This window comes from Benincasa hispida, chromosome 3 (genome assembly GCF_009727055.1).
Source record: "Benincasa hispida cultivar B227 chromosome 3, ASM972705v1, whole genome shotgun sequence".
In the NCBI taxonomy this organism is placed as follows: Eukaryota; Viridiplantae; Streptophyta; class Magnoliopsida; order Cucurbitales; family Cucurbitaceae; genus Benincasa; species Benincasa hispida.
The window spans coordinates 14435617-14450703 of NC_052351.1; the positions used below are offsets into that span (position 1 = coordinate 14435617).

General features: G+C 39.4%; 1 protein-coding gene across 2 annotated transcripts; it reads right to left on the minus strand.

Annotated features, from left to right (window-relative positions):
* Positions 1 to 8566: 8566 nt before the first annotated feature.
* Positions 8567 to 12589, minus strand: LOC120072991. 2 transcript variants are annotated; one of them, XR_005480652.1, is made up of 3 exons: positions 12131 to 12589; positions 10566 to 11039; positions 8574 to 10443 (listed from the first exon to the last, which is right to left on the minus strand). XR_005480652.1 is itself a non-coding variant. In XM_039025543.1 (2 exons), the coding sequence occupies exon 2, from the start codon at positions 10438 to 10440 to the stop codon at positions 9838 to 9840; it is 603 nt and encodes a 200-aa protein (XP_038881471.1). In that variant the 5' UTR covers positions 10441 to 11039; positions 12131 to 12589; the 3' UTR covers positions 8567 to 9837. The 2 variants fall into 2 exon arrangements, 1 of the variants encoding a protein (XP_038881471.1); XM_039025543.1 differs by having other exon boundaries at positions 8567 to 11039.
* Positions 12590 to 15087: the final 2498 nt, after the last annotated feature.

The window sequence follows — 15087 nt, forward strand, 5'->3', positions numbered from 1 at the left end:
ATTTTATAACCTATAGAGGTGCGAAACCTCATCAGCGTGGATTCATTTACAAGAACTCTCTTACTACTGAAGTTGAAGTACATCGACTCCTATCTCGAGATCACAATGCCTTGGACCCATCATCCCGGTCAACATCCTCCACAGTAGCCTTCATCTCACCTAAAGGACAACGGATCTCAACTGTTTTGCCAATCTGCTGCCATAGCAAGGATTCCTGTGGAATTCCCAGATAGCGATCCAATGGTGGGTTCGCACCCTTCCATTACGTCGAGGTTCCCTCAACTCTTGAGGTGGAACCGACCGACTGGATGAACTCCCATCAATAACTCTTGTTAATGCAGCAGGATCTTCAACAACTTTTGTTGCAGTTTCAGTAGTTTCATTGGAAAGCTCACGCAACACGACTTTGCTTCGTGGACTGTGCTCCCTTATATGATCCTCCTCCAGGAAAGTAGCGTTTGTTGAAACAAACACCCTATTTTCCATTGGATCATAAAAACTATCCCCTCGTGTACCTTTGGGGTAGCCTACAAAGAGGCATAACCTTGACCATGGTTCCAACTTTTTGTGATTAGCCTGCACATGTGCAGGAAAACCCAAAATGTGGAAATGACGTAAACTAGCTTTACGCCCGTTCCACAACTCCATAGTTGTTCTTGTAACACTTTTGGAGGGAACATGGTTGATTATGTACACCGTAGTCTCCACTGCGAAACCCCAAAACGAGTCCGGTAAGGAAGCGTAACTCATCATCGAACGAACCATGTCTAACAAGGTTCTATTTCTTCTCTCCGCTACACCATTCTACTGAGGTGTACCTGGTGCTGAGAGTTGGAAAACGATTCCATGTTCTATCAAATAGTCCTGGAATGCGGGGTCCAAAAACTCTCCACCTCGATCTGATCGAAGTGTTTTAATCCGTCTATCTAATGCGTTTTCAATTTCAGCCTTGAACTCTTTGAACTTTTCAAAGGATTCAGGCTTCCGTTGCAAAAGATAAACGTACCCCTACCTGGAATAATCATCAGTAAAACTGATAAAATACTCATAGCCACCTTGGGCTCGCACATTCATAGGACCACAAAGGTCAGAATGTACTAACTCAAGAGGCTTCTTGGCTCTAGAACCTTTTTATAGTAAAAGGTCGTTTAGTCATCTTACCCTCAAGGCAAGATTCACACACAGGTAAAACATTTTCTTCTAACTCACTTAGAAGTCCATTCTTCACTAATCTCTCAATTCTATTTAGATTTATGTGCCATAAATGTAGATGCCAAAGTTGGGCATTTTCTTTTGGAGAAATTTGTTAATGTTTTGATTGAGTTACGACAGTTTTGAACATTTTAGTATTATGGAGGGAATTAGCGGCCTTAGCACATATAAATTTGATTCCAGATTTCCTGTGCAAATAAAGATACCATTTTTATGAATAAACGCTTTACTCAAATTAAAAAAAACAGTGTGTTTACATTGCAATAAAAACTTTACAGAAATAAGGTTTCTTTTTTTAGTTCAGAAACAATATATACATCATTTAAAATTAGAAACCTATTCTGTAAAGTTAAATGTAGTCCTCGCACTACCACAGCTGAGACAACGTGCCCGGTGCCTACTCACATCGTCATCTCACCAACCTCTCGCAAAAATCTAATCCCCTGAAAAGAAGAACAAACATGATTAGTGGTCCCTGAATCAATTATCCAGACAGAATCATCACTCTCCACTAAACAGGTTTCGAGCACAAGTAAATCACATTTACCTTTATCCGCCTTGGCTTCTTTCTTCTCCTTCAGACACCGAGGACAGTTCCTCTTCCAATGTCCATCTTGGTTACAATGGAAACACTTTCCTTTAGCAACTGGTGGACGCCTCCTCGGGGCGACAGGAGGTGGGTTAACAGGTATCTTCCCTTTTCCTTTACCACCCTTCTTCTTCTTCCCCTTTACAGAGTTAGAAGTAGAAGGTGTAGACTTTGTTCCTGAGGTCGAACCTCTATGGAACGTCCTTGAGGATGAAACAACATTTGCCTCACCCTTCTGTCTCTCCTTACTTTTCAGTAAAGATTGGTATGTCTGCAACTCGTTGAGGAGAGTTGTAAGGTTATATTTCACTTTGTTAAAAATCACATTGCTAAAAAGTGCAGGAAGCTCTCCAGCAAAGAATATAGGATTATGCTAACCTGGCTGCCCTCATCGATGATAGACCCATTCAACTCCGCCACATTGAAATGGACCATCATGTTTAGCACATGTTCACGAACAGAGGTGCCTTCTTGCATTTTGGAGTTGAATATGTATTTAAGAGTCTCATGCATAAGCTGTTCAGACGGTTGTCCAAACATCCTCGCAAGGACTCCATGATCTCATGGGCTGAGACCATAGGCTCATGCTTCTTGGCCAAGATGAGAAAGTCTTGCCAAGATATAGGCTCGGGCCTTCTCATTCGCCCTTGTCCATCACTCGTATGCCTCCCGGACATTTCAAGCGGCAATTGGAGCTAGAATAGGAGGACAAGTCTCCGTGAGAGCGAACATGAGATCCTCGATGATCAGGATCGTCATGGTCATGTGTTTCCATGTTGAAAAATTGTCGCCAGTTAATTTTTCAGTGCTTAACAACGATAAGGTGGCTATAGCCATTTGAAAAAGTTGCTGAAAAATACGAACAAATCTTGATTAGATTTGGCTAAACCACTTTTAAACCAAATTCTTTTGCAAAATAGTTTCAAGTACCTTAAGTTATAGACTTCTATTTTGCAATGATACCATAGTGAGTCAGGATAAACGCCACCGATGGGGTGATCAGTTGCCCCTTCACTGGGATGAGACATTCTCAACCATTAGGCAGAACCAACTCTTGAAACTGAACCTAATAGCCACCATTTTTCGGTCCACAATCGTTAAACCTTAACTATTCCGTGTAAGTGTAACCCCTTATTTTCAGTGCCAGAGTCCCGCCCTAATGCACTTACCATAGGGAAAGGACAGATTAGAACAAGAGACTAAGTTACCTTATCCTCTTACAGGAGATCAAATAAAGAAACACGTAAAACTATCATCCTTTAGGGGGACACTCCCAAGGTGCCTCGAGGCGATACGCAGTAACTTTATTCTACCTAACGAGGGAGATCGAGGGATATGCTATCACACTTCCTTCTCCCACTTACTATGAACATTCTCTCCATCCACCTTAATATTGACCTGCCCAAACACCATCCGTTGGGGGGACACGCCAAAGGTGCCGCAAGGCCGAGGATAGATCTCACGGTGTGGACTTTAGGAGAAAAGTGAAAGGTTTAAATGAAGCATCTTATGTCCCAAGTACCTTCCACTGAATGTTCTACCTAGGGATTCATTAACTAAACAATCTGGCTACTGATTTTAGTCTAAGTGGTCTTTTTAAAGCTTGCTCATAAACAACGTTTTTTTATGAAATATAAACAAGTTCAAGTAGTCACATTTAAACACTTTAATGGACTGTCATTAACTTGCATGCATACATCAAATCTATCTAATTCACCTTTCCAGGTAAGTTCCCAGGTAAGGGTGTTACGTTTCTATCAACTTAAATATCCCAGCCTAGACAGAATCCACCTTAGACAAAAAGTCCCTTATAGATAGATTTGCTACACTTTAACCTTTCATTAGCCAATTTAATCATATTAAACTGATTAAAAGATTAAAGCCTTAGGGTTGCTAATCATATTAGAACCATGATCTTAGGTCTATGTGATCCAAGTTTTAAACATTTTAAAACCATGAATTAAACCTAAGTGAATATGCATGTCTTTCTTATTTCTTTTAGTTCTAATTTCTCTTTAACTCTTAAAAAAATAACTAAAACAATATTGCGCATAACGAGGCATTTATAACATTTATAAAGTAACCTATGTGTCATGCTTCATGCAACATCTGATCATTCCTATATAACTTTTATATAACGCGTAATAACCAAGTAAACATGTTTTCATTAACCCTTATACTATAACAATTATAATATAAAGATGATGCATGTTAATGATTTTTATGCATGCATAAATATAACTCTTATATTATATGATGCATGAGCATGCACTTACATAATTAAAAATCATGCTTCTCTAAATTATAAAAATACAAATAAGAGGAGTGATGCATGATAATGCATAACCTAAGGTGGATTTACTCTATATGTGCATACCATCATGAATTAAAACACAATTGCATATATTAAACAGAAAGTGATTAATGGACCGGGACTGAGCTTTAAACCAAAAATCGGTAATTGAAAACCCTATCTATTACATTTTCATTGAGCAATACCAATTCCACAGGCAAACCAGGTCTTAAACCGCAAGGAGATCTTCATCGTGTTAAGTAAACATCCAGCGAGGGTTAGATAAATTGGTTCAACGCGCACTAGACGATAGGAACATTAGCAACGATCGCGTAGATTGACGACAGGCTACGAAGCCTGTCATCCAACGATTCGTGTAGTGCGACAACAGGTAACGATTTTACCTGGTACAGCGATTGAAGGCTTGTGACTTAATCGATCGTCTAGCAACGCTTTTAAAACGATACGTGAGCATTTGCATCTATACAAATGCCATGCAAGCTTGGTAAAACGATTTACTTCTGTGATGTAAGCGATCATTTAAGTCATTACTAGCGATAAAGCTTATTGCCTAAAGATGTCTAGCTCGTACAACAAGATACTCAGGATCGGTGCCCGATCGTCAACCTGATCTACAATCTTGGGATTGCAGACCCCATCGGTTTAAACTGATTTATCAACCACGATCGCATAGTCCTTCATCTTCACGATGCGATGGACAGCGATCGCATAGAGCATCTTCTGCACGATGCGATCAACCCTAGATCATCTCTTTCCTCGAAGAGCCACAACCTTTGCCCAGAACTTCGACGAACGACTCAAGACTTCAAACATTTTGAATACAAACTCGATTACGATTATTTATGCCCAAAAACGCAGGGGCCTTTACAAACTACTGCAAATGTAAAAGGAATTAAACAAACCGAGGCAATTCATCCTGAAAACATCCATTAATCCAGCACATCCACAGCAGAATTAACATTTAAAACAACATAGAAATGCACCCACCATGAATGTAAATGTTATTTCGTTACAACGGATGAAATCGGAGTATCAGAAACCTGGCTCTGATACCAATTGAAGGATTTCATACCGAGAGTTCCATGAGCGGGTTTAGATCACTTTGATTTCACGGTGACCGAAACATAAACAACATACATTCAACATATACAGTTATGCATATAAAACTCATTATCGACATTATTTATGCCCAAAAATGCAGGGGCCTTTACAAACAACCGCAAATGTAAAAGGAATTAAACAAACCGAGGCAATTCATCCCAAAAACATCCATTAATCCAGCACATCCACAGCTGAATTAATATTTAAAACAGCGTAGAAATGCACCCACCATGAATGTAAATGTTATTTCATTGCAACGGATGAAATCGGAGTATCAGAAACCTGGCTCTGATACCAATTGAAGGATCTCATACCGAGAGTTCCATGAGCGGGTTTAGATCACTCTGATTTCACGGTGACTGAAACATAAACAACATACATTCAACATATACAGTTATTCATATAAAACTCATTATCGACATGCTCAAAATACAATAATTAGCAAGGAAAAAGGTTCATACCAGATGAAGACTCTCTTCGTATGTCTGAACCTTAAGCAGCGGAAAACCTCCAACCAATCTATCATCACTCGGCGAGCATGTCGACCGCAGCAGCACGATCCGAACATACACGAACAATGCAGCGGGGACGACACTACCACAAGAGAAACCCGGGTATCCTCAGCGTCAAAAACCCAAACGTGGGCTCTGATGAGTTTAGTAGAGGATAGAGGAGAAGGCGTCGTGTAGACGATAAGCAAGTGGGAGATGAAACTCTGCTATTGTAGAGCGAAAATGCTTATCATATAGTAAAGCTACACGATCGTGTAGGAAAAACTGAACGATCGTTTAGAAAAAAATGTATGCGATCGTTTAGAGAAAGCGTAACGCAGACAATCGTTTAGACGAACGAGCTTCTATCGTATAGGCTTTCGCGATCGCTTTCACGGAATCTTTTGGGCGCGCGATAATACGAATGCACGATTGAATTAAAATGAAAATGATTTTTATTGTTTTAATCCGCCGGTTACCATAACCATCGTAGCCCAACTTCTCACGTTCGAACGTGGGTAAATCCGTTAATTATTAAATAATTAATCAATTAATAAATATAATCATATTATATTTATATTCTATAGTTTGATATCATGTATCTACTATAGCATTTTCTTCTCTACTTGATATAAATCATATTTATATCTAATTTCCTCCAAAATAATGTATTTCATACATTTAACCAATTATATCATATATAATTAACCAGTCCAATTATATCATATATAATTGAACTTCCTCTTGTCAATTTGAACATTTCAAATTAACCCAAACACTAGTTCTCGACTTTATCCAAGCTACCCAGGTGACCTAATGGCTCGAAGCTCCAACGATACGTGAATAACTGACTAAACTCTTTAGCCACAAGATTCACCATCCGTTAACTGTCAGTGATTCCACTAAAGACCAACAGCTGAACTCTTCTTACCACAGATATATTTTATGTCCATCGTATATAACCAATCATAAGTACAATAACCTTTCACAGATGCTCGTAAGTACAGCTGGGCCAATTTACCGTTTTGCCCCTGTAGTTACATCTCACTTCTTAAGTACCACTGATTCCTCTAATGAACAATACAACATAGTCCAACTATATGTGAACACCTCTCGGGCCAAGAGAAGATGTGTGGTACCACATCGTTCAAGCCCTAGAATCAACCCTTAAGGGAGTCATTTATCTACTTATCCCTATCTCAGGGAAGGAGTGAATTCCATCTTATAGGCGCCTTAAGTTATAACCAAAGTGGTCTGTAGTATATGGATATAGGAGGAAAACTTTATCCTGGTAATGCTATGGATGCGGCCCGCTTTGTAGAATAGTTACAAGTGTTGTGACTTGCTACAGATGGTCTGATCCTAATCATTCATGTGGAGACATGCGGGCACGGGCATCCTATACAAAGAAGTTTGTATAACATCGGACCACGAAGTGTTATAGTCTCGTTATATAACACCGTTCATGATATAAACTTCATTTCACTATGATGACCATAGGTAACATGGCATCAATCCTAAGTGACTTGGGAACTCCTGCCTTTGAGGGCGATCCTTTGATTTGGATGGTGCGAGTGGCTAGATCGCCGACTCAAACCTACCACTTTGGGGATTCATCTGATTTGAGAGCTGGGAGTTCAGTTACACAAGATGAAATTCGATGTGGCGTCACACACCTTCTCATGGCCCAGGAGGTGTCCACACATAGTAGAACTATGTTGTATTGTTTATTAGAGGGATCAATGATACTTAAGGAGTTAAATGTAACTATAGGGGCAAAACGGTAAATTGACTCGGCTATACTTACGAGCATCTGTGAAGGGTTATCGTACTGTTGATTATTTATATCTGATGGACATAAAAATATATCTATGGTGAGAAGAGTGCAACTATCGGTCTTTAGTGGAATGTCTGGCAGTTAACGGATAGTGGATCTCGTGGCTAAAGAATTTAGTCAGCTATTCACGTATCGTTGGAGCTTCGAGCCATAGGTCCATAAGGTCTTCTTGATAACTCAAAGGATTTAAGTTGAGAATCAGTTTTTGGATCAGTTTGAAATGTTCAAATTGGCAAGAGGGAATTCAATTATATATGATATGATTGAATTGGTCAGTTATACATGATATAGTTGACATAATGTATGAGATACATTAATTGAAGAAAAATGATATAAATATGATTTATATCTAGTGGAGGAGAAAATGACTATGGTTAATGTACTGCATATAATGTAATATTAAACCATAGGGTATAAATATAATATGATTACATTCATTTTTTAATTTTATAATTATGGGATAATTGTGCCAGTTTTTTCTCCATAACTAAATGAGATAGTGAGAAATTGCATTCAATTTTCGTAACTAAAGGATAAAATGAAAATTGTTTTCATTTTGCAAGTAGTGAGACATTCGCTCACCGAATTGTGTATACTACCTATCGCATAACAAACCGAGAGCATACACAACAGCTGACCATTTCTAAACGATCGTATACACGCGCGTGGTTTAATAAACAATCGCATAGGTTTTATTAAACGATCGTCTAGCTTTTTCCTACGCGATCACGCGCCTGAGCATTTACTAAACAATTGTCTATACGATTTCGCCTCTTTTACTACACGATCGAGTACCTCTACCTAAATGATCAAGCATCGTTTATATGATAAACACTCGATATCTCCCACTTACTTGGTCGTGGTAAACGATCATCTTTTCCTCATTCCCTCTACCAAATCCAACAGAGCCCACACCTCCTGGATTCTCACTCCGAGAATATCGAGGGTTCCAAGTGGTGGTGTCTTCCGCTCAGAGGTACTCTTTGATAAGCATGAGTTTGGAATGATCAAGCATGAGTTTGGAATGATCTTGCTTCCGCTTAGAGGTACTCTTTGATAAGAGTTCCTTCAAAGGAGACCTCAGGCTTTCTAGTATCAACAACACTAGCCAAGATACTCTAGGTACCTCGATTAAGCAATCTCTTGGCATCCATAGCTGAAATTACTTTGGGCAGGACCATGGTTCCTGCCCTTTAAATTTAAAGCTGGCTTCCGTGGGAGGGTTAAAAATCTCCTCCTTGCAAGAGCGGTCTATACTGGCATGATTAGCAGCTAGCTAATCCATGCCCAATATCACATCAAAATCACGCATGTCCAAGACTATTAAAGTCACATCTAGTGTCTGATTCGCTACTTCAATCTGACATGCTTTATCTTTTCCTCTGCTAACATAATTTCTACAGACGGAGTGGATACCAATAACACATAGCGCAAAGGCTCTAATCTAACATGGCATGCTTAACAAATATTGATGATATAAATGAATGGGATGAACCAAAATCAAATAATACCAACACAAAGTGTCCCAAGATTGAGAGCGTACTTGTCACAACAGTGCCGACTTCTCTGCCTCCTGTCAAGTGTTGAGTAAACACGACCTAGTTGTTGTTGAGGTCTATTCGAATTCCTCTGTTCATGGCCTATAGACTAGTTCCTGTAACCTGATGTGTTTCTATTAGGGCATCTATCAATCAAGTGCCTCTCCTGTTTGCAATGAAAATAGACCCTGGTGCTCGCCAAACATCATCCCTAGTGATATCTCCCACACGAGCTACACACTGGCTGACTTCTTTCTACCATACCTGCCTCGACGGCCTGTTGCTTAAAGTGTCGAAGTGGTCTGACTGAGCTTTGACTTTTCTGATGGGGATAAGGCTCGAAAGCTTATGATCTGCCTTCCTCTTCTGGCCCGAGGAAGGTTCTACCACAAATGCCCGTGAGTGCTCGTCCTCTGGTTGTGAGTCCATCTCAGCTGTCAAGCAAAGTGCTTCAGCATGAGTGGTCGGTTTGAAGGCTCGCACGATACCTCGTATACTGTCCTTTAGACCTTGAACGAACCTCTCTACTCTCATAGCCTTTATAGCAACCAATTCTGGGGCGAAATGGGATAGGGTGTCAAACTCTTGGTCATACTTCTCCACTGACCTGTGCCCTTACCTCAGCTCCACGAACTTCTCCCATATCACAGGTTCCCCATTCACACCTAACATCCTTTCTGTCGACTGCCACCAAATTTGTGCTTTGTCAGTGAGCATAAAGACGACACACTGCACTTTCTGATCTTCTGGGCATTTCATATAATGGAAAATCGCTTCATCGTTGATATCCATAGTTTTGCATTGGTCAAATTCTTTAGTGGCCCATTGAAGATGTTGAGGTTGTACTTCTTGAAATCTCGCAAGTGCTTAGCCTCCACTGAAAGGTTCGACATGCTCTGGTTTTGAATCATATTCTGAGTCTGGACTTGCGACATCTGAACTTGTGGCTGTGATAACTGTTGAAACTGGGCAAACTGGGCCATTCGCTCATCTAACATGTCCTTCACTGGACTCAACACAGTTGATGTGATTGCTTCCCCAATAGCGGTTGCCCAATCGGTGAACTTTATTGGGACGACTAAGGGGGAAAGGTTGTGTCTGCAGTGGCATAGCCGTGTGTTGTGCTCGACTCCGTGTTTGGGTTCTCTACCACCCTGACCCTGAGAGGTCTCTAGGCGGTAAGGGGTCCTCTGGTACTTAAGGATCCGGAGCTTGCAAATCTTGAATTTGTGGATCCTCATCTTGTGGATCTTGATCCTGAACCATGGATCTTGATCCTGAACCATCGGATCCTGCCCTTCGAGATCGCGCCACCTTCTGGTATCCCTGTGACTGCCTCTTCCCCTAACAAGTACCATTCCCTGGCAATTGTTCACAACCAATCTTTAACAACTTTCCTTACCAATAAAAGATGCCAAACACGATCATAAGTACTACATATACTGGTGCATATTATCCTAAATACTTTTAATAAAGGACATACCTGGCGCTGACGAAGAATCGGTTATTGGCCAAAGGAATAACCTGGACTTACATAGTAAGTCAGTCTACATAACACAAAACATGGGCTCTGTTACCAACTATAACAACTCAACTTTCTAAGACAACTAATAGAGCTGTTATTGCATGCATGCATAAATGTTTACGTTGAAAACAAGAAAATTTGGAATGCCTAAAACGAAAATGTTGAATTTAACCAAATTCCTACTCAATATTCCAATCCATTTGAAACAGGGTACCCCTTAAAGCATAAGTTTTAGGAAATAAAAAAAATATTAACGGAAAAGAAAATCTCTATCAACAAGACTCCGTCAAGAAAAAAAAAAAAAAAAAAAACCATGAAAAGAAATTGTAAAGCATGGAGGGACATATGAACTCAAATACGGAAGAGTTTCCTAGTCCCGTTGGCCCTGTTACGAATTCCTCTTGTCAATCGCCTCAGTGTCCTTACCCTTACCTGAAAAACATGTAGACATAAATGATAAGTATAAAATACTCAGTAAGTGATCCCATTACTAGGATCAGGCTATGCATTCACATGCAGTGAACGCTTGTCGTTAGTGGAACATTCATACTGAAGCTGTTCCTGAATGGCAAACTAATGGGATAACCAGACTCGCATTAACTTGCATATCTAGTGACCTAGTGGCACATTGTCAATCATGGAAAAAGAAACATGATCGTGTACTTGTCGGTTCATGCATGTCTAGTTGCCTGAAGGCACATTATCAAACATGGAAAAAGTAACATGAATATGAACCTATTGATTCATGCATGTCTAGCACACCGAAGGTTCATCGTGAAACATGAAATTGGACTCATCAGTCCCCTATAAATAAACATGCATTGAGATGAGATGGTATATCACCCCTACTAGTCTAATCGTGCATCATATGCAAATATTTCATGTGTAGTTCCACAGCTCATATCATGACATAACACGTAGTCTCAGACATGCTCAAACTCCAAAAAAAAAAAAAAAACATACATACACAAGAAGGTATTACAACTTCCAAATCTAGCTTCTAGATTCCATTAAGTAAGTCGATAAATCTAACTTAGGGCACCTGGTACGAAGGCACCAATAATGGTGTCACTTACCTCAAATTAAGTCAAGGAAAGTTGTTTCGACAACCAACTCCAACAATTTACTTCAACTAAAACTAACGAAAACATCGAACAATCTTTAATATTGCTAGAAAGCACGCCACTGATCTCCAAACTTCAAATCTAACCTCAAAGATTGAATTTGAAAACAATCAATAAACCACAACCTCGATGGGTATCACATTCTACATTAATAATTAAACCGATACTTAGTAGGTAACCAAAAGTGATCCATAGAAAAACCCAAAACTTATTGAAATCTTGTCGATGCGGTCCTAGACCAAGTAGACAACACCTCAACTCCTCTCAAAACGACAATACCCCAACTCCTCTCAAAACTTGAATATAAAATAAAAATAATGTAGCTAAAACCAACATCAACACAGATAATGGGTATTCAACATCCAATCAAGAAAAACAACAAAACCCAAAAATATTTACCAAAGCTCAAGATTTCGACAAAGTCACGGTTGGAGAACTTGACAGCGAGACCAGCAGAAATGGCGATCGACAACAAATGGCGAGGCTGGCGGTCGCTGCGGCGGCAAACGGCGAGGCTCGCGACAAGAAAACCCGTGCCAGCTTCAGGTTCGCGAATGGCTTCAAATCCACGAACGGCGACCTCTGACTGTAGTTGGAGCTCACGCGTGTAGGAGACGACCGGTCAGAGCGGCGCTAAGCCTCGAACACCGAACGGAGGAGGCATCCGGGTCTCGCCAATGTCGAATGCTGAACGAAGGGCGGAGGCCTGGGTGGCACTAAGTTCAACGGACGACGGACGGAGATATGGGCGTCTAAGGCCGGCGGCTACTGCGTGAGTGGGCTGCGGCTAGGGATTCAACGCTTGAAGAAGAGAAAACGAAAACAAGGTATTTAAACCCATAATGAAACTTAACATATTTAAAGCTACTTCTCTCCCCTTTTCCTTTAAAAAAGAATATATATATATATATCCAAATACTTTTTTGATTTAGAATCTCAAATGGGAAAATTAAAAGGATATTGTCTTTTAAAAACTATTTAGGAAAATATCGTTGTTTTCAAACTATTTGTAAAAATATTGTTATTGGTTTTTTTTTTAAATAAGTCGAGGTTGAAAATTCGACCTAGATAGGTCAAATTGTGAACTCTCGAACTTCCTTTCATTTGTACTTTCATAAGATCCCCTAGAATTCCTTCCAATTTTTACGGATTTGACTAAATAACAAGCTAATGAATCTCCTTCTTTTTGCCACTGAACTTCCCAATCAAATTCGAGAGCGAGATTTTGAGCGTGCGCGAGAGCGAGAGCGAGAATACCGTACAAATTTTCCTTTTTTTTTCTTTTTTAATTATTACACATTCCACCTTCTTCTTTCTTTCTTCCTTTTTTTTTAATTTTTCATTTTATAAAAAAATTTCTAAAAATATTTTATTATTTTATTTAAACTCTAAAAAGAATAAATTAAAAAAATAATAACTCATAAAAATAAAAAAATGTAAATTAAATATCTCATTTATATAAAAATAAATTACAAAAATCAATGTGTCCCACAAGGGCGGACGTCGTCGATTTCGAGTTGGTTGTCATCGTCGACTTTGAACTTGAGGTTGCTTGGGTTCTTCTTGATGTTGCTCTGGTACCTCTGCAGGCGCTTCATAATAATAAATATTTATTATGCTCTTCCACGACCCCGACCATGTCCATGCACGTATGAAGACGAAGGACCAGCCTCCTGAGTCATAATGTCCTGAACAAAATACTGACATCATCATCATCGGACTAACATAATCAGTTTGACTCTGCATCTGCATAATAGGAGGCAATTTTTCCACATTATGTGCAACCTCATCAAACTCATCCTCTTCCCGAACAGGTCCTCTACGTTTAGGAACTGGTGGAGGAACAATAGGTATATCATACATATAATGAATTTCCTCCATATAGTTTTGGTTGTCACTACATATAGCAAGAACCTGGTTCGGATCATTCGCAACCTCACGGAGTCTACTGTTGTTCGATCTCTGTGAATTATAAAGCAATTAGACAATATTTAAATTAAAAATAATTAGATAATATTCATTCATTTACCCGATGACCCACAGCTGCTCCCGGACGAGTGACGTAGCGCCTTGTGATATTATTATACCAATGAATATATTCTAGAGTGACATATGTGTCAAACTGTTCAAGAGAAACCCCCACTACAATAAACCTGGCACGATAGGGCCATCGCACTACCAAATGTGCAACTTTTTTGGACCAATCTCCAGTCCTTAGGTCAATATCATGTAGTACGGGTTCAGTATTACAAGGCGATGGGACATCCTGTTGAAAACCGAATTGTCTCATCTCCCTACCATTCACCAATGTAAAAACATATGAGAGGACTCATTGTCCGCCATATGTTATGACCATTCGTACAAAAATTAGGCAAAGTATGCAAAAATTAGGCAAAGTATGCAAAATTGAATATACACTAAAATGAATATAGAATAACAAAATTATTTATTTTTCAATCCCTAACTATCTAGAGTCCATCTTAGTAACAAAGGACACTTCCTTCGATTATTTCCTAACTGGTTACAAAATCCACATCGTTGTTGAGTGGCTGGTTCTGTCCAATCCATCTCATTGTGATAACGTGAACTTTTCGGTTTACTAGGTTTTCTCAGCAACGATGGATTAGGATGTAAGACGGGCATATTAGGGTGCGTGGTTCAGTAATCTTCATGCAGTACAGAGTGAAATTGAGGAGAGTAACATTCAGCATACGTTGACAATTTGTAGTAGTCCTCAATAAAATCTTCATAGTTCATGTTAAAATGTGAGCAAACGGCCATAAAATACGAGCATAGAATGTTGAATGCTTGTCACTTGTTACATGAACAGTACCACTCGGACCTGTTTAGCCTCAATATTTGAACGTTTCCTCCTTTGGCATTGAGACTATGTTGTCCAGTCTTCACATGAAACACACCTTCATACCGATCGTATTATTGTACTTCATGTTTACATACCTATATTTTTACTCCACTTAGTATTATAAAATATGTTTGAAATAAATTATTAATAAAATATATATAAAAAAAATAATATTATCAGGTGTATTCATCTTGACACTCTAATGCATCCCTTATTTCTTCTCTTCTTTTCTCTATTGGTAGGAGAGAGCGGATGATTGTGTAGTGGAGAGCTGAGATTTGTGAGCGCGAGGCAAGATTGAGTCTGCCACATAGATAAACGGTCAACCAGTCTACTGATGTGGTATGCCACATGGAAATCGTTCTATATTTACTTCATAAAGTCTGAAAAAGTGCATATATATCACCAAAGCTGCCCTTAGCCGATCCCCTGCACGAGTCCCTGCATGCATTGACGTTCTCTTCATTCCCCTTCTCCGATTCCATGCATTCAT

What these genes read in the sequence shown, in the direction of transcription:
- LOC120072991 (XM_039025543.1), bottom strand. Translation starts at nt 10,440, where the DNA reads ATGGTACTTGTTAGGGGAAGAGGCAGTCACAGGGATACCAGAAGGTGG.